Here is an 18,228-nt window from a genome sequence, read left to right on the forward strand (position 1 = left end):
TTCACCATCATCTTTGCAAACCATTTGAGGTATAAAGTTCTCTACATGATGGTTCATGATGCTATAGTTTTATAACCTTGTTTATGCATTTTGGGTCTTTTGAGCTAAAGTTGAGCTTTTGATTTATTCCATAAGCCATGGATGTTAGATCTTAGCTCCATGGAGATCCCTTGTTCATTAAAATGCAAACTTTATGAGAGATATTGGTCCATGAAAGTGTTAGAGGCCTTATTAAGTTTATTTTTGAGTTTTGGGTCCCATTAAGTCATGCATGGGTATAAAGTTGCCAACTTTACGTATTAAGTCACCTTCTAGAATCAGATCTGAGAGTTTGGCGTGTTGTCTTAACTGAATAAGTGCTTAATGGAGTGGATTGGTGATATGGGGAGTACGTTGCACGTACTGGCCCCTAGAGGAGTACGCTAAGTGTACGAGGTGAGTACGCCCCACGTACTCAGCATATGGACGTTTGGGCTTAGCGTTCAAAGTTTGGGCCATGCTTTGGACTTTTAGGGATTGGGCCTTGTTGGGCCATTAGACTTCTAATTTTGGGCTTTTTCTAGTATATTGGTTTTTTTTGGAATTAGGACCATGATGGGTTTTGGGCCTAATTTGGTAGATTGGGCTATATTGGGCTTTAGGATGCCATTTAGGAAGTTAGACCTTATTAGGCTTTTGATGCTATTGGATTGGGATTTGGTTTTCGGGAAAAGTAAGGAAAGGGTAAAATGGACTTTTATCTTGAAGGTTGGACATCAGGCTAGGATTTCAATTATGGGTCGTGGACCAGTTATTAATTGGATGTTAGTTGATAATGTTAGCATGGGGATTTTCCGAACCAGCAGACCGAGCTTTTATCCGATTAAATCAACAACTTGAGGTGACTTTTCTCATTATATCCTTTGGTTGAAGGCACCAATGTCCGCCCATTACTTGTTATGTGGAATACTAGTTGTCTCTGTAATGCTTGCATGAAAGACCATGATCTGGCCCCTGACAATTGAATAGAAGACCAAAATCTAGCCCCTGGAAACTGTATGAAACACCAGGATCTGGAACCTGGTAATTGAATAGAAGAGCAGGATCTGGCCCCTGGTACTCTTGTGTAAGACCGAGATTTGGCCCTCGACATTACAAAGAAAGACCATGGGGATAGCCCCATGACACTTGTTGATAGTTTCATTTTATTACTTATTTTCTTAGTTTATTTTTTAGTTCATTCCATCTCATTTTAGTCAATATTAATGCATATACTCCCTTTTTGTTATTTTTCACCTTTATCGGGTACTTTCTAGTCTTTTGAGCTTAATTGCAGGATTTACCAAAGACTTTTCGTCATTGGAGGTAGGAGAGGAGTGCTAGACTTTTGGAGGCTTGCGGTTTTCTTGTTAACTTGAAGTGGTGTGATTGGTCTTGGAGTCAACATAAACAAGAAAGCGAATTGGATTTAACTTTTAGGTGAGAATGATGATGAGGCGACGAGGACTCGAGCTATGGAACATTAAAGGAACATTGGAGCATCTTTGAAGGCTTTGGAAGGCATAATTGAGCTGTCAAGAGGTTGTGCATGTGAGCTAAATCATTTATGAGAAGAGTGGGCTAGCATGCCAATAAAATGGGCCAAGGGACCCATTCAGCGAGACCCACGCGGTCTGCGTGGATCCACAAACGGTCCGCGTGGATCGTGTTGTGAAAGATCCAAGTTTTTGGCATGAACCTCTACTTTGGGAAGGTTGGTGGAGTACTTTTGGACAACTTTTGGATCCGTAAATGAGACTCTTTTTTACTAGAGATTTTGAGTAGAACTCAAGAGAATACATTGAACAATAACTCCTTTTTGCTCTCAAGAGGGTTTTGGAAGATTTTGAAGATTGGAGTAATTTTATTTCATCTTTGCAATTTGAATCGTGTTTGGTACATCTAAACTACCTTGTATTTCTTTTATTTTAGCCATGCTTGGCTAGACTTATATTTGGTTGATTAAGGTTTAGCTCATGGATGATTGGTTGTTTTGAAGACTTGATGATATCTTGTGTTTGAAGTTTATGGAAATGTTTTCAAGCAAAATATCTTATTGTGTTTTTTTTTATCTTTGATCATGAGCTTGGATGAACGAATACTTATTTTGTTGACTAGTTTCTGGGTTAAGTAATGGACCTTCAAATTAGTAAGCAACAAATGGATTCTATGTTTGTTTTCATTTCATTTAAACCATGACTTGTTGCTTGGTAACTCTTAAATTGTAAAGATAATTGATTTTCACAAGATTATATGCTTCATTGGTTTTGTGAATTTAATTAAGGAAATGTGTTAAGAGCTCCTCTAACCATTTTGATAATAAATAATAGTTGAGGTAATTTGTGCTTATGAATTGCAATAGCCATGTTAAATTGATTCACAAATGTTGTCCCATCTAGTCTAATGATAAGTCAACTATATCATTCATGTGGTGTATTCCAAAATCAACAAACTTTACTTCATTGAATTTAATCAAATCCTCTACTTGTTTAATTGTCATATTTACATTCTAGCTTAGTTTTACTTTTCTCAAACAATCAAAAAGATTTAACCCCCCTCCTTTACTTTTACTCTTGTTTTACAAGTACTTGAACAAGTGATTTACATGTTCGATTATTTTCGAAGTCCATAACTATATTTGGTATGTACTTGACTCGGTTGTGCATGGTCCTTTTGGGTAGCATTCACCAAAGCAACTTGACTGGAGGAATAATATAGAAAGAGGTGATTATGGTTTATTAATATATTATAACACTAATATATTAAAAGAGAAATCATATTTGTTTAACTAATATTGGTCAATAATTAATTAAGTATTAGTTTTGTGATCAAAAGAAGTTAATTGAACTTAAGGGGTTGAACTGCAATTATGTGATAGTTACAAATTTAGGCAAGGAATCCCTATTAGATAAGGTGGACGAATTCTAGGGATAAAGCCTTAAGAATTCGTCCATAATAGGGATTCTAGAATTATCTTATGGGCTGCTTGGTGGCTAAGTAACCAGATAAGGATAATGACTAAAACCCTAATTCCTACACCTATATATAGGACGGTCCTAGGCATGGGAATTTCGGCCACTTGAACCCTAGAAGTCCTAGAGCCGAAATTATCCTCTCCCCTATCTATCTTCTTTCTTCAAATTGCTATTGGTGTTTGTGATTCATTAGAGGCACAACACTTGAGGTGCTAAAGTTCTCAAGGCTTCAAGATCATCAATCAACAACAAGGTAAACATCTAGATCTGTTCTCTTATGTCAATTTCGATTATATACACTAGATCTAGGGTTAGAAAGTCTTGGACGAATTGCATGTACAATAGAGAAACCTAGATCCAAGCATTAGGGTTTGTATGAGCACATAGGATGTTCTTTTGGCTCAAACCCATCAGTGGTATCATAACTTTGTTTGATTTCTATTGTATTGATGCCTTGTATGTTCATCTTGCTGAAAAAATCGTTTTTGGCCCTCTGATCGACCCAAATCGGCGACTCACTAGTTGCACTCGGCGAGTCGGCCTAACTCGGTGAGTCCAGTTAGTGACTCGGCGAGTCGGAGTGTCAAACAGAGGAATTTTCGGGATTTCTTGATGTTTTTATTAAGGATAATTTCCTAAATCGATTTTGACTAATGAAATCCGAATTTTATTACTATTTTATGATTATCCTTACCAAATCAAAAGATAATTACCAGTTGTTTGAATAATAAATTCCTTATTTGATAATATTTGACTATTTGAATTAATTGTTGAATTATCTTGTTAATAAAATTGACTAGGTCAAATTTAGATAATCATTAAATTAATTTTTTAATTTAAATTATTTTCTATTTGATCCTTTGTGTTTTGAAAAGTTCAAAAAACTTGTCCTCAAGTTTTGAAATTTAAATTTTATGATTAAAAGTTTAATGTGAACTATTTAAATTTCAAACCCTAGAATTTTACAAGTTTAAAATTCACCCTATTATAATATTACAAGATTAATATATATATATATATATATATATATATATATATATATATATATATATATATATATATATATATAACCTAAACGCTAGTCTTACCGTTATTAGGCCTCATTCACGAAGCCGATCTAAAAGGGGGGTATAAGGTTATGGCCTATAAAATGGTCGTTTAATGGGTGTCCACTCTCACCCACCGCTTCCTTGATTTGTGGAGGGTCGTTAGCCGAACGGGTAGGATAGGGCAACCATTTCCTCATTAATAAGTATAATGAATTATAAAAGTAACTAAATATTTTTCAAATATTCCCAATCTTAGTTACTTTACGCAAAAGTGAAATTAATGCAATTCCATGAAATTACACTTTGTACCCTTGCTAAGATGTTAGTGGAGCGTGTGTGGTTAACTGGCACACTAATTGGGTTCTAAGAAAAGGTGGCAAAGGGTGACTCATTGTTTGTCATAGTTCGATGAAGCGTGTATGGTTAACCGGCACATCGAATAGGTGACTGTAACAATGAGGGCACCATGTATATTTGCATGGTTTTTCACACCCGCTTTGTGGTCCTCGTATCCCAGTCACAAACTAGAGGGGCATATCGATATTTAAACATTCCATTGAAAAGTTCAATGAATCTCAAAAGATCTAGGAGTTTTCAATACATTTAAAACTTAATCTCTTTTTCGTTTTTCATGGTGGAAAATTAGTGAATCATCATTCACTTACCTTTAAATTATTTACTTATTAGATTACGACATCCCTTTTCTAGGTTGTATATAATGCTATTGGATCGTAGCCCTAATTTCCCATTTGGGTGTTTAATTGGGGATTCATTTCTAATCAAACTTTGTTCTTTTTCCTTTCCAGATGTCGAACAAAAACAATGCTTCCAGCTCGAATTCCTCCGACTCGTTCTCACTCATGAGCTTGTGTGGGAGAGTGATCTTTGACGGGTCCAATTTCAAGGATTGGATACGTAACATTCGAATGGTCACTCGTTATGAGGACAAAGAGTATGTCCTCGATGAGAAGCTGAAGGAAATCAAGCTCAACACTGCCACTGCTGAAGAGATCGCCGCCTTTGAGGCACATAAGCATAATGCCACGAAAGTCCATTGCATCATGCTAGCGACTATGACTGCAGAACTCCAAAAGTCCTATGAGGACATGTATCCCTATGAAATGCATCAAGACTTGTTGGACCGGTACCACCAAAGTGTGAGACAAGAAAGGCATGAGATCATCACTTCGATGATCACTACTAGAATGGGTAATGGAGAGTCCCTTACCGCCCATCTGCAAAAGATGCAAAGATATGTTGATCGCCTGCTAAAATTGAATGTTAACTTTGATGAAGAGCTGGCAATCAACATCATCCTTCACTCCTTGCCTCTCTGCTACAACCAGTTCTGCATGACCTACCACATGAATAAGGAAGAGGTCACTCTGAGCAAGCTTCAAGGCTTGCTAAGGACTGCTGAGAGAAATCTCAAAGATAAGTTTGTTGCATCAACTCCAACTCTCGTTGCTGCCCCAGTCTTGGCAATAGGGCAAGGGAAGGGTAAGAAGAGGAAGGCTCCCTCAAAGAGCCACCATAAGGGAAAGTCCCAAGATGGTAACTCTTCTAGTGGAACCAAAGTTGGTTCTGCTAAACCCAACTCAAACCCAAAAGATGTAGAGTGCCATCACTGCCACAAGATAGGGCATTGGAAAAGAAGTTGCCCAGAATATATGTAAGCTATCAAGGATGGGAATATCAAGTTGTCCTTCACAGGTATTTACACTATTAAATCTAATAATTCATCACATGCTATTTCTTGGGTTCTTGATACAGGATGTGGTTTTCACATATGTTCTGATTTGCGGGGACTAAGAAGAAATAGGGATGTGGAGCGTGGAAGGATAAACCTAATCATGGGAAACAGAAGATCATCGCCTGTCATGAAGATTGGAGTATATTCCTTAGTGCTTAGTAATGGATTAAGTTTAATAATTGTTGCTATTTGCCAGATATGGCAAGAAACATCATTTCATTTCATGATTTATATAGACAAGGATTTAGATATTCATTTGATAATGAAAAGGGTTCTATTTATGCTTATCTTAATAGTGTTTTATATTTTGAAGTATTGCCTTGTAGTGGAATATATGAGACTGTGATGGTTGTAGATAACTTAGAAAATGATGTATTGTGTGTTGATTCTTCCAATAGTATGGATAAGGCATGCTTGTGGCATTATCTTATTGGACATGTCAACAAGAAACGCATAGCCCAAATCCAAAAGAATGGAGTGTTGGAGTCATTCGACCTTAGGGACGATGACGTGTGCGAGTCATGTTTACTTGGAAAGATGACCAAGTCACCCTTCACTAGCACTTGTGAAAGGGATGAGGGTTTATTGGATCTCACACACACCGATGTGTGTGGGCCCTTTAGATCCACCACAAAGGATGCAAACCGCTTCTATGTGACTTTCACCAATGATTATAGCAGATATGGGTATATCTACTTAATCAAGCACAAGTCAGAAACCTTTGAAAAGTTCAAAGAGTTTAAACAAGAAGTGGAGAATCAGTTAGGCAGGAAAATCAAGATGCTTTGATCCAATCGAGGAGGAGAGTAACTAAGTCTTGAATTCTACGACTACCTCAAAGAATGTAGAATCGTTTCACAATTGACGCCACCTAGGACACCACATTTGAATGGTGTATCTGAGAGGCGTAATCGAACCTTGCTAGACATGGTCCGTTCCACGATGATTCGTGCTTCACTACCTATCTCATTTTGAGGGTATGACTTAAAGACTGTCGCCCATATCCTTAATTTAGTCCTTACAAAGAAGGTTGCCAAAACACCTCACGAGATGTGGACATGGAAAGCTCCCTCATTGGCACATATCAAGGTTTCGGGTTGCGAGGCTTTCTAAGACGAGAGACTCATGACAAGCTCGAACCTCGTAGTGAGCGATGTATTTTCATCGGCTACCCGCAGAAGTCCTATGGATATCTTTTCTATAGACCGAGTGACAGTGTTGTCTTCGTTGCGAGGAGAGGGGTTTTTGCAGAAAAAGAACTCATAAGCGAAGGGGACAGTGGGAGGCAAATCGATCTTGAAGAGATTCAAGAATCGAGCGATGAAAGAACCTATAACACTGGTGCTCAACCCGAGGAGGAGAATCTGGTTGAACCGATTGACGAGTCCTTACCTCTTAGACGTTCCGAAAGGGTTAGATTTCAACCCCAGTTTTATGGTTTTCATATTACTACAGAAAGGGATGTGTTCATTAGTGATTGTACACTAGTGAATTTGGATGAACCTAACAGCTATAAGGAAGCCATGGCAGGCTCAGAGTCTGCGAAGTGGAAAGAGGCGATGGACAGCGAGATTCAGTCCATGTATGACAACCAAGTTTGGAATTTGATTGACAATGTACCAGGTCGTAAGACGTTCGGGTGCAAATGGATCTTCAAGAAGAAGACCGACATGGATGGGAATGTGCACACCTATAAGGCGTGATTGGTTGCGAAGGGTTTTACTCAAACTCCCAGAGTTGACTATGATGAAACTTTCTCACCAGTAGCGAAGATAATGTCTATTAGGGTGATGTTGGCCATTGTTGCATTTCATGACTATGAAATATGGCAGATGGATTTCAAAACCACTTTCCTTAATGAGAAGTTGGTTGAGGATGTTTACATGGCTCAGCCAGAGGGTTTTGTCAATGCAAAGCATCCTAATAGAGTGTGTAAGCTTGAGAAGTCCATTTATGGACTTAACTAAGCGTCTCGCAGATGGAATCTTTGTTTCGATGAGAAAGTAAAAGAGTTTGGTTTTATGCGAAGCAAAGACGAATCATGTGTATATGTTAAAGCTAGTGGGTGTATAGTAAACTTCCTCGTAATGTATGTTGATGACATACTACTCATAGGAAACGACATCCCGACGTTGTATGAAGTAAAGTCCTGGCTTGGGAAGTGCTTCACTGTGAAGGACCTCGGAGAGGCTGCCTATATTCTTGGAATAAGGATAGTGAGAAACAGAAGTAAAAGACTAATAAGACTTAGTCAGAATACTTACTTGGACAAGGTACTAAAACGTTTTAGTATGGAGAATTCAAAGAAGGGAGAGTTACCAATCCAAAGTAATGCCAAATTGAGTAAGACTCAAAGTCCGAGCACCGAAGTCGAGATAGCATAAATGAGCAGAGTACCTTAAGCTTCTACAGTTGGCTCGATCATGTACGCTATGACTTGTACTCGCCCCGATGTGGCCTTCGCTTTGAACATGGTCAACAGATATCAAGGGAACCCTGGCAAAGCGCATTAGACTGTAGTTAAGAATATTCTTAAGTACCTTCTGAGGACCAAGGAATGGTTTCTAGTCCTCGATGGGAGTGATGACTTAAAGGTGGGAGGATACAGTGACGCCAGTTTTCAGACCGACAGGGACAACTACCGTTCACATTCGAGCTGGGTCTTTACCTTAAATGGAGAGGGAGTGACTTGGAAAAGTTCCAAGCAGGAGACCGTAGTTGATTCAACATGCGAATTAGAGTACATTGCATTGAGCGAAGTGTCAAAGGAGGCAATATGGTTGAAGAACTTCATTGGAGACCTCGGAGTTGCGTCGGCCATACAAGAGCCTATGGAAATTTTATATGATAATGAAGGAGCGGTTGCCTTTACCACGGAACCGAGGGATCATGGCAGATCTTGACATATCGACAAAAAATATCACTTTATTCGACATCGGGTGGAAGAAGGACTCCTCATAGTGAAGAGGGTATCGTCATAGGATAACCCAGCAGATCCGCCTACGAAGGGATTGAGCAGGGTTAAGCACTTGCAGCACGCTACGTGCATCGGGCTGAAGGACGATATTAGTTTAGATTAGATAGCTTAGAAACATGTAATAGATAAATTGTAATTAACATTCGATGAATAAATAAAAGAGGATTATTTATTAGTAATGTTACTGTCTTATGCTAATTGTTTACCTATTGTTTCATTGTGCATGTTTTGACTTCCTGAATAATAAGATTGTTTGAACGGTCCACAGTCGTTCAAATGTTGGAAGTAGGTATGAATGAATACTATCATGAATTGGTGTGTAGATTGTCTATAGAGTATTAGACATAGCAAAAGGTTGCTACAACGTTCATGAGTGCTTATGAACTTGATTTGAGCATTGGAATAAACCCACGCTTGCTGGAATCACTTCATGGAATTTATCACGAGTGATCGCAAGACGATAATATCATATGGTCTTAAAACCTAGATATATGGTTTATTGTTTGCTTATTGGTTGTGCATTGATAATGCGTAAACACATCAGTAACTTGATGTTATAAAACGCATTGTTGTGTATGATTTGATTTGTGGATAATAAATGCATATAAGTCGAAGTTTATCTTTTCCTTTATCCTAAGAGGGTAAAAGCGATATCAGGGCCCCTTGATGATTTGATTTGACTTATGTGCCGGGCCCGGTCAGGACCGAATTGATGTGTTCAATTAAGTTCTATGTCAAATGAATCAGAGATCGAGAAACAAACTACTGGACAATAAGTACGACTATGTTCCATGTAATTGTCCGTGCAATATCTAGAATAGAGGATTATACAATCCCTGGACAAGTTATTGATAAGATCAAGAGTTTTGAGAACTGCGATTGCTAACCCGATTCAGAAGGTGCATTTGCATTTGTAGTTATTATATTCATCCAAGTGGCAGACTGTTGGATTAGTATCTAAGTCCATAACTATATTTGGTATGTACTTGACCCGGTTGTGCATTGTCCTTTTGGGTCGCCTTCACCAAAGCAACTTGACTGGAGGAATAATATAGAAAGAGGTGATTATGGTTTATTAATATATTATAAGACTAATATATTAAAAGAGAAATCATATTTGTTTAATTAATATTAGTCAATAATTAATTAAGAATTAGTTTTGTGATCAAAAGAAGTTAATTGAACTTAAGCGGTTGAACTATAATTATGTGATAGTTACAAAGTTAGGCAAGGAAACCCTATTAGATAGGGTGGACGGATTCTAAGGATAAAGCCTTAAGAATTCGTCCATAATAGGGATTCTAGAATTATCTTATGGGCTGCTTGGTGGCTAAGTAACCAAACAAAAATAATGACTAAAACCCTAATTCCTACACCTATATATAGGACCCCTAGGCATGGGAATTTCGGCCACTTGAACCCTAGAAGTCCTAGAGCCGAATTTCTCCTCTCCCCTCTCTATCATGTTTCTTCAAATTGCTATTGGTGTTTGTGATTCATTAGAGGCACAACACTTGAGGTGCTAAAGTTCTCAAGGCTTCAAGATCTTCAATCAACAACAAGGTAAACATCTTGATCTGTTTTCTTATGTCAATTTCGATTATATACACTAGATCTAGGGTTAGAAAGTCTTAGATGAATTGCATGTACAATAGAGAAACCTAGATCTAAGCATTAGGGTTTGCATGATCACATAGGATGTTCTTTTGGCTCAAACCCATCATTACATATATATTTAAATTTAACTAATCTCCGTGGATACAATCCATTTACCACTATACACTATTTTAGTGTGTAATATTTAGGGTATTTGTTTTTTTGGCCTCAACAACCACCACTTGTATGTTTTGGTATGTGGTATTTTGGGGAACTCACTAAGCTTTGTGCTTATGGACTTTATAGTTATGGTTTCAGGTACTACCGGTTCGAAAGGGAAGAGTCCGACTTGATCGCAACACATCCACCCATGTTTCTGCAATTTTGTGATTTTAGGATTGTACTATGATAACTATTTTTACCTTGTTACACTTTTAAATGATTGGATAGGTTAAATGGTGTTTGTGGTTGAATTAAAAAACATCACCTTATAATTTTTGGACGTTACGAAAGTCAGCCTAGTTGACTCAGCTAAGTACGCCCAACGTACTCAGCTTGTACGCTTAGCATACTCAAGATCCACATTCGATTCTCTTATCGCGTATGCCAATGTACGCCCAGCATACGCTGGCTAACTTTACTTCTTCTTTTCAAGAGCTTATTCCATTAAGTCTTTTCGACCAAAAGTAGTTCTAGTCCTGAAATAACATCTTAAGTCAAAAGTTTCCAACTTTATGACTTTAAATGGCTAGGAAGTGCTTAATACCAAAAACCCTAACTTCTTAACTCATTAAGACATCCTAAAACATGTATCGAGGAAAACTAAGGACCAAGATTACATTTTTATGGTTCCTAATAACTTCATAATGGATAAAGTTTCCAACTTTATCCATTAGAATGGTCCAAACAACCAAGATCTAGTATTTATGTCTCAAAGGGACCAAAAGTGCATCTTTTTCATCTTAATCAATTAAGTCCTAGTCTCAAACCTTTAGATCTGAATCAATATGATGTTTAGATGGATAAAGTTTCCAAATTTATCCATAACATGGTCACAAACTTTCAAGATCTAAACTTTATGTACTAAAGTAACCAACAGTTCATAACACCCAAAACTAGCTAGTTCTAATAAATGCATCATCAAGATTCAAGTTTTATACCTCTAGAAGAAAGATCACGGTGAACAAAGTCTGGATCTACAAGCTCCAATGCAACCAACACTTCTCCAAAGTGCTCATTCTTCTCTAAGATGCACCAAGCACACTCTAAAGCACTCAAGATCACTTTCTTTTGCTCAAAAGGCTCAAACTAGGGTTAGGGTTTTCAAGGGAGGATGTTGGAGAGGTCGAGGCTGAGATTGGAATGAGTTTGGGGAAGTTAAGGAGCTTAAATAGGGCTCAAACCACGAAAATAGAGTTTGGGAACTGATCGTGTACGCCCAACGTACTCCTGGTACGCCAAGCTTACTCAGGGATGCCCTAGTACGCCCAACGTACTTCTCCATACACCCAGCATACGCGACTTAACCCAAAACTGTCCTATCTTCAAACAGTCATAATTAACTTCTTCGTTTCAACTCCACTTTCGACGATCTGTATATATCCATATAAAAATGTTGAGGAGCTCTACAACCGTATCTAATTACTTTTGACTTAAAACACATTGAACTAAAATCCTTAATTCATAAAAGAAGTATGAAACATCATTTTTTTCCGATTTTACCTTTTGACTTCAAAGCACAAACCGAACTCTTGGATTACATAATCTACATTACCCACATCCAATTGGGCCCAAATCTCTTTTTCCGAAAGCCCAAAGCTTTATGATATTTGATCTTCGGATCACGCCCCCGAATTATGAAATGACTCATGGGTGTTACAGTTTTGACCAATTTATGAGATATTTGGTCGAGTTGGGTTAACTTGTCTAAGTAAGAGAGGACAATTTCGAGTACTAACCCGAGTTTTACAACACTGATTGTAAGATTATTATTATTATTATTATTATTATTATTATTATTATTATTAAATTAATATTTTTTTGGACTAACTACATGGAATATCCATTTTAAATTCTATATCATCAAATGATGTATTAAATATATATTTTATATGTTTTAAACTACTTATCTTTAACAATAAGACGAATATAAGACGACAAATGTATTTTTTATATTTTAAAATACTTTTTGATAGGATCTTAATTAAGATCATGATCCAAAAAACAGAAAAGACAATCTTGATAAATTGTATCTTATTTATCGTATACACATAAATTTTCCTTTAATAACAAAACAGTGTGCGAGTTTTTTGTAAAAATGGGTTGAAAATAGGAACCTTTTGCAAAAATCGGTTGATTTTTATTTCAATTGCAAAAATGGATTGTTTTTTTTGTGTCCCCACATAAAAATCAACGTATTTATATATATAATTTTACATTTTGACCCCTTCAACTTTCATAATAACCCTACAACTTATATGTTATATTTATTTTATATCTTTTGTTATAAAAGAATTATTTTTTTAGCTTTTTTACAAAAAATATAAATTTGTATATATTAAAAACATATAACCGAAATATGTCTCTTATGTTATTGCGATTTACATCATTAGAAAAATTTAATAAACACATTCTAATTAATACCAATATCGAATATATTATATGTTACGAAATTACAAGATAATTAAAGACACAACTACAAAAGAAATTAAACATGAACTAAAAACTAAATTAAACATAAAATTACAAGAATAATAAAAGTTACATGGTTCACATCACATTGAATCTAGGTTGAGAATTTGAACAATTTCTCCTGTTATGACCAGGTTGATAGCATAGTCCACATTTACGAGGTTCATCACGATGGCGAACATCCATCTCGTTACGAAATCGATTTGCACGCCTCCGACCTCGACCGACTGCACATTTTGAGTTATCTGCTTGAATACTCCAATCAACCTCTAACCAATAATCAACATGAGGAAGTGGTGAAAACCCATCATTATATTGTTGCTTGTATGTCACAGTTGTGTAAACATAATTGATAATGGAAAAAGGGTTATCCCCTCTAAAACGACAAACTGCAAGAGCATGTGAACAAGGGAATCTTTCCATCTGCCACTTACCACATGTGCATGTATGTTGATAATAACTTACAGTGTGGGTATTTCCTCCGTTTTCATTTATTCGTAACTTGGTGACAATTCTATAGACACCTTCATTATAGTTGAACTCAGTTAAAGTATGACTTTGTGCATAAGTGTCACAATTCTATAGACAATTCATTGCAGCATCAAAAAGTTGTACAGTTCTATTGAATGTAAGATCAATACACGCTCTAATAGGTAGTTGTCTTTCTCCTCGTAGCGCATTATTCATACTCTCAGATATATTTGTCGCTAACGACCCCCATCGACGATTTCCATCATAAAAAAGACACCATTGACTTTTATCAATTTGGTCTAAATACTGCCAAGCTTCAAGATTGATTGCTTTGATTTGTTTCTTATACTTCACAAACTTTCTTTTTTGTGTGGTGCTTCCAATATCCCAACAAAATGATTTAAGCCTCACGTTCTTGTACTTTTTCATGAGATTGCTTCTGATGTGTCGAAGACAAAATCGATGGTATCCCAATGGCTCTTTCCATTCCTCTAGATTTGTCATTGCATGAATTATTCCTTGATGTCGGTTTGAAATAACACACAATTGTCTGTCTTGAGCAACAAAATGTATGAACTGATACAAAAACTAACTCCAATTGTGTATAGTTACCTCATCAACAATGGCATAAGAAACTGGTAATATATTATTGTTGGCATCTTTTGTAACAGCAATAAGCATTTTACCCTTGTACGAACCTCTCAAATGAAAAGCACCAATGGAAATAACAGGTCGACATAGATGAAATGCATTAATTACAGGTCCAAAAGCCCAAAAAATATACTTAAATGTTGCCACATGTGATGAGCCATTTGGATTATGAAACCATTTCACGATGGTATTAGGATTTGAAGTTTGCAAAGTTGCAATGTACTTGGGTAACTCTGCAAAGTTACTTTCCCAAGTTCCATAAATGTTCTCTATGGCTTTTCTCCTACCATGCCATGCCTTCCAATAAGAAACGTTAACATTTAGAATATTTTTAATATCTGCTTGTATATGTTTCACTGGATAACTAATATCTTTTTCAATTGAGTGGATGATATAGAAGGCTATAGTTGCAGAGTTTAGACTTATGTTGTCATTGCCTCTAGATGATCCAAAACAATTGTGTGCATCCACCCAACGTGTGATCTTCCACATATGATGGTTTTTCTTTTTCATTGCATGAACATACCATGCACACTGCGGTGTATATGGGTCAGTATTAGAACTTCCTTCTTCACCGCAAAGAGTTTTACACTTTGCTATCCAAAAACTACTTTTACTTTCACAAACCTTAAACTCTCTATTTTGCTTGATCGACCAAAGTCTTATTGCCTTTTTTTACCTGATCCTTATTTTCAAACAACATTCCTAACCTTATTTTGTTTTCAGATTCATTCCAAAAATCTAAATAAATTTTGTCTTGGATATCTACTACGTCGTCGCCTTCGTCTCCAATATCGTTCATAAAGTTCATAATTGGACTTTTCCTCATAATCGGAGTTTCATTCACATTATCTTCAGACTCATCCCCAACATCACTTAATGATTCACTAACACTATCTTCACTAAATTGGGAGTTGGGTTCATCAAACCCAAAGTCATTATATGTCTCACATCTAGCACCATTAGGTAAAGGAAATTATACCTCAGAGGGGTTGGTGACAAAATCAATAGGCTGAACTGGCTGTGATACTCCATAATTGTTAAGAAGATCTACAAGAGTAGTATTCACAGGCCATATTTTTTGTAACTGCAAAATAAACAATAAGATGAAATATATAAATTATCATATTTTACATAATGTTTCATGTTAGATATTTGAAATTTCGACAAGAGTATGTACCTTACAATTTAGTTGCGAAGGAGGATTCGTATATGAAGTTACAAACGTGACTGAAGAATTAAAGAAGAAAAGTTGGGATTTCAAATTTGTGAGAACTATGGTTTATGAAAATGACGATGGAAACTAAAATGGTGAATTTAATATATACATCAGAAAATGAATTGAACGTAAACAAAGTGATAATTATTTTTTTAACTTTACATACATATTTTCAGATGAAAATGACAGTTCATACTTTTACTTTTGCATGTGGATAGTGACAATTAAGACACCTACTTTTGCATATGGATAATGACAACTAAGACATCTACTTTGCGATAAAAAATGACAATTCAATGGCTTTTGTTTTTTTCTACAAATAATTTGACATAGAAATTATATATATATATATATATATATATATATATATATATATATATATATATATATATGTTAGATTAAAAAGAAATATTTGATATTTACATAAATTCCGATTTTGTAATTTGAATAATAAACTTATTTATTATATGTAATAAAGATTAAAATATACATTTAAAAAATTAAAGATATAAAAAATAAATAATAGATAAGTTATGAGGTTATTATGAAAGTTGAAGGGGGCAAAATGTAAATTTATATATTAATGTGGGGCAAAAAAAAAACCATTTTTCCAAAAGAAACAAGAATCAATCCATTTTTGAAAAGGTTCCTATTAGTGTGCTAATTATATCACAAAAGGTCATATTTTCTTTGTTAACATTTTTCTTATAACTATGAGTGCATACCAAATGTTAACCCTGCAATTATATTATATTCAGATAGTCCTTTTGCGCGATTGATTCAAATAGTAATTCGATGATAAAACAATCTAAGCCAACAATCCAACATTAACAAACCATTTAAAAAAAACCCTAATTAATTAATATGAATCCATAAGAACAAAAAAAGAATCAAAAACCCTAACTCAAACATTCTAGCTGCTTATTGACCCAAACTACCAGATGCAGCACAAGTTTAGACTCGCCACCGCCGATCCAGAACCCAGTTCTCCGACCATGTTTGCGGCATTGGCAACAAAATTATCAAAAAATCATTCAACGAACCAACTAAACGACCCATCTTCAACATCCTAACCTGCACGATTCATTTCCCACCCTTCTTCGCTGCTGCTTTCGTCACCTTTGCTCCAGTCGGATCCTTCTTCTCCACACTCTTGATCACACCCACCGCCACCGTCTGCCTCATATCCCTCACCGCAAACCGCCCAAGTGGTGGATACTCCGAGAACGTCTCCACCACCATGGGTTTAGTCGGAATCATCTTGATCATACCTGCATCACCATTTTTAAGAAACTTCGGCTCCTTCTCAAGCTCCTTCCCTGATCGCCTATCAATCTTTGTCAAAATTTCAGCAAACTTCACGGCAATATGTGAAGTGTGACAGTCCAGCACCGGAGCATAGCCGTTTCCGATCTGTCCCGGGTGGTTCATGATAATAACTTGCGAAGTAAAGTTGGCAGCACCCTTGCATGGATCATCTTTCGAGTTAGACGCAACGTACCCTCGCTTCAGATCTTTCACAGACACATTCTTCACGTTGAATCCGACATTGTCGCCGGGGAGTGCTTCCTGGAGAGCTTCATGGTGCATCTCAACAGACTTAACTTCAGTTGTCAAACCAGATGGACCGAAAGTCACGAGCATCGTCGGTTTGATGACGCCGGTTTCAACACGACCGACTGGAACAGTTCCGATGCCACCAATCTTGTACACGTCCTGAAGTGGAAGACGGAGGGGCTTGTCGGAAGGTCTCTTGGGTTCGTTAATGGCGTCAAGAGCGTCGAGGAGAGTTGGACCTTTGTACCAGTCTAAGTTGGTGGACCTTTCGATCATGTTGTCACCTTCAAAACCAGAGATCGGAACAAATGGGATCTTGTCAGGGTTGTATCCGACCTTCTTCAAATACGATGAGACCTCCTTCACAATTTCATCGTATCTCGCCTTCGAGTACTTAGGAGTAGTCGCATCCATCTAAAAAGAAGAGAAAAAGTGTAAACACAGAAGAAATCGATGTGAACAAAAAAAAGTAAAAATCTATTACCTTGTTGCAACAACAAATCATCTGTTTGACTCCAAGAGTGAAAGCAAGGAGAGCGTGTTCACGAGTCTGACCATCTTTAGAGATACCAGCTTCAAAGCCACCGGTGGTGGAGTCGATGATAAGGACGGCACAGTCGGCCTGAGAAGTTCCGGTGATCATGTTCTTGATGAAATCACGGTGGCCGGGAGCGTCGATGACAGTGCAGTAGTACTTTGTGGTCTCAAACTTCCACAAAGCAATGTCGATGGTGATACCACGCTCACGCTCGGCCTTGAGTTTATCGAGCACCCATGCGTATTTGAATGAACGCTTGTTCATCTCAGCAGCTTCTTTCTCGAACTTTTCAATCACACGCTTGTCAATTCCTCCAAGCTTATATATCAGATGTCCGGTGGTTGTAGACTTGCCGGAGTCGACATGTCCGATGACCACAATGTTGACGTGAGTCTTTTCCTTACCCATGATCAAATCTTAAAACTGTATTAACAAAATAAACTTCAGAATAATGATAATAACATATATAATCTTTAACTTTTGACAAGTTTCAGAGAATGATTCAATTTTGAAAAGAAATGTTCCAAAAGCTAAGCAATATTCAAACAGTCGTAAACGGAAAGAATCATCGGAAATGAAGATGAAGAATACCGATCAAACAGTACATACAACTAATAAAATCAAAACAGAAGATAGATCGAATAAATCAGTAAGATCTGATTTGATTGATCATCAAAGCATTTAACTTTGATCATTTATGATCAAAGAATTACTAAAATAAAGTGCATCGAAG

The 18,228-nt window shown here is 36.7% G+C and overlaps 2 protein-coding genes across 2 annotated transcripts; both read right to left on the bottom strand.

The window, feature by feature from the left end:
* Positions 1–14,118: 14,118 nt before the first annotated feature.
* Positions 14,119–15,327, bottom strand: LOC145075975 (uncharacterized). Its single transcript, XM_079022021.1, has 3 exons — positions 15,316–15,327; positions 15,164–15,268; positions 14,119–14,478 (listed from the first exon to the last, which is right to left on the bottom strand). Exons 1-3 carry the CDS (start codon positions 15,325–15,327, stop codon positions 14,119–14,121), a joined length of 477 nt encoding a protein of 158 aa, XP_078878147.1.
* Positions 15,328–16,186: 859 nt separating this feature from the next.
* Positions 16,187–17,914, bottom strand: LOC145072806 (elongation factor 1-alpha-like). Its single transcript, XM_079019277.1, has 2 exons — positions 17,442–17,914; positions 16,187–17,371 (listed from the first exon to the last, which is right to left on the bottom strand). Exons 1-2 carry the CDS (start codon positions 17,901–17,903, stop codon positions 16,484–16,486), a joined length of 1,350 nt encoding a protein of 449 aa, XP_078875403.1. The 5' UTR covers positions 17,904–17,914; the 3' UTR covers positions 16,187–16,483.
* Positions 17,915–18,228: the final 314 nt, after the last annotated feature.

The sequence above is a fragment of the Lactuca serriola genome, chromosome 9 (assembly GCF_051521515.1).
Source record: "Lactuca serriola cultivar US96UC23 chromosome 9, Lser_US96UC23_V15, whole genome shotgun sequence".
Lineage (NCBI taxonomy): Eukaryota > Viridiplantae > Streptophyta > Magnoliopsida > Asterales > Asteraceae > Lactuca > Lactuca serriola.

Excerpts from the sequence above, each read along its gene's own strand:
- LOC145075975 (XM_079022021.1), bottom strand. Across the intron at positions 14,479-15,163 it reads TTGTCACCAACCCCTCTGAG|GCATGGCATGGTAGGAGAAA; the intron begins GTATAATTTCCT and ends TCTTATTGGAAG.
- LOC145072806 (XM_079019277.1), bottom strand. The coding sequence starts at position 17,903 with ATGGGTAAGGAAAAGACTCACGTCAACATTGTGGTCATCGGACATGTC. Across the intron at positions 17,372-17,441 it reads TGATTTGTTGTTGCAACAAG|ATGGATGCGACTACTCCTAA; the intron begins GTAATAGATTTT and ends TCTTCTTTTTAG.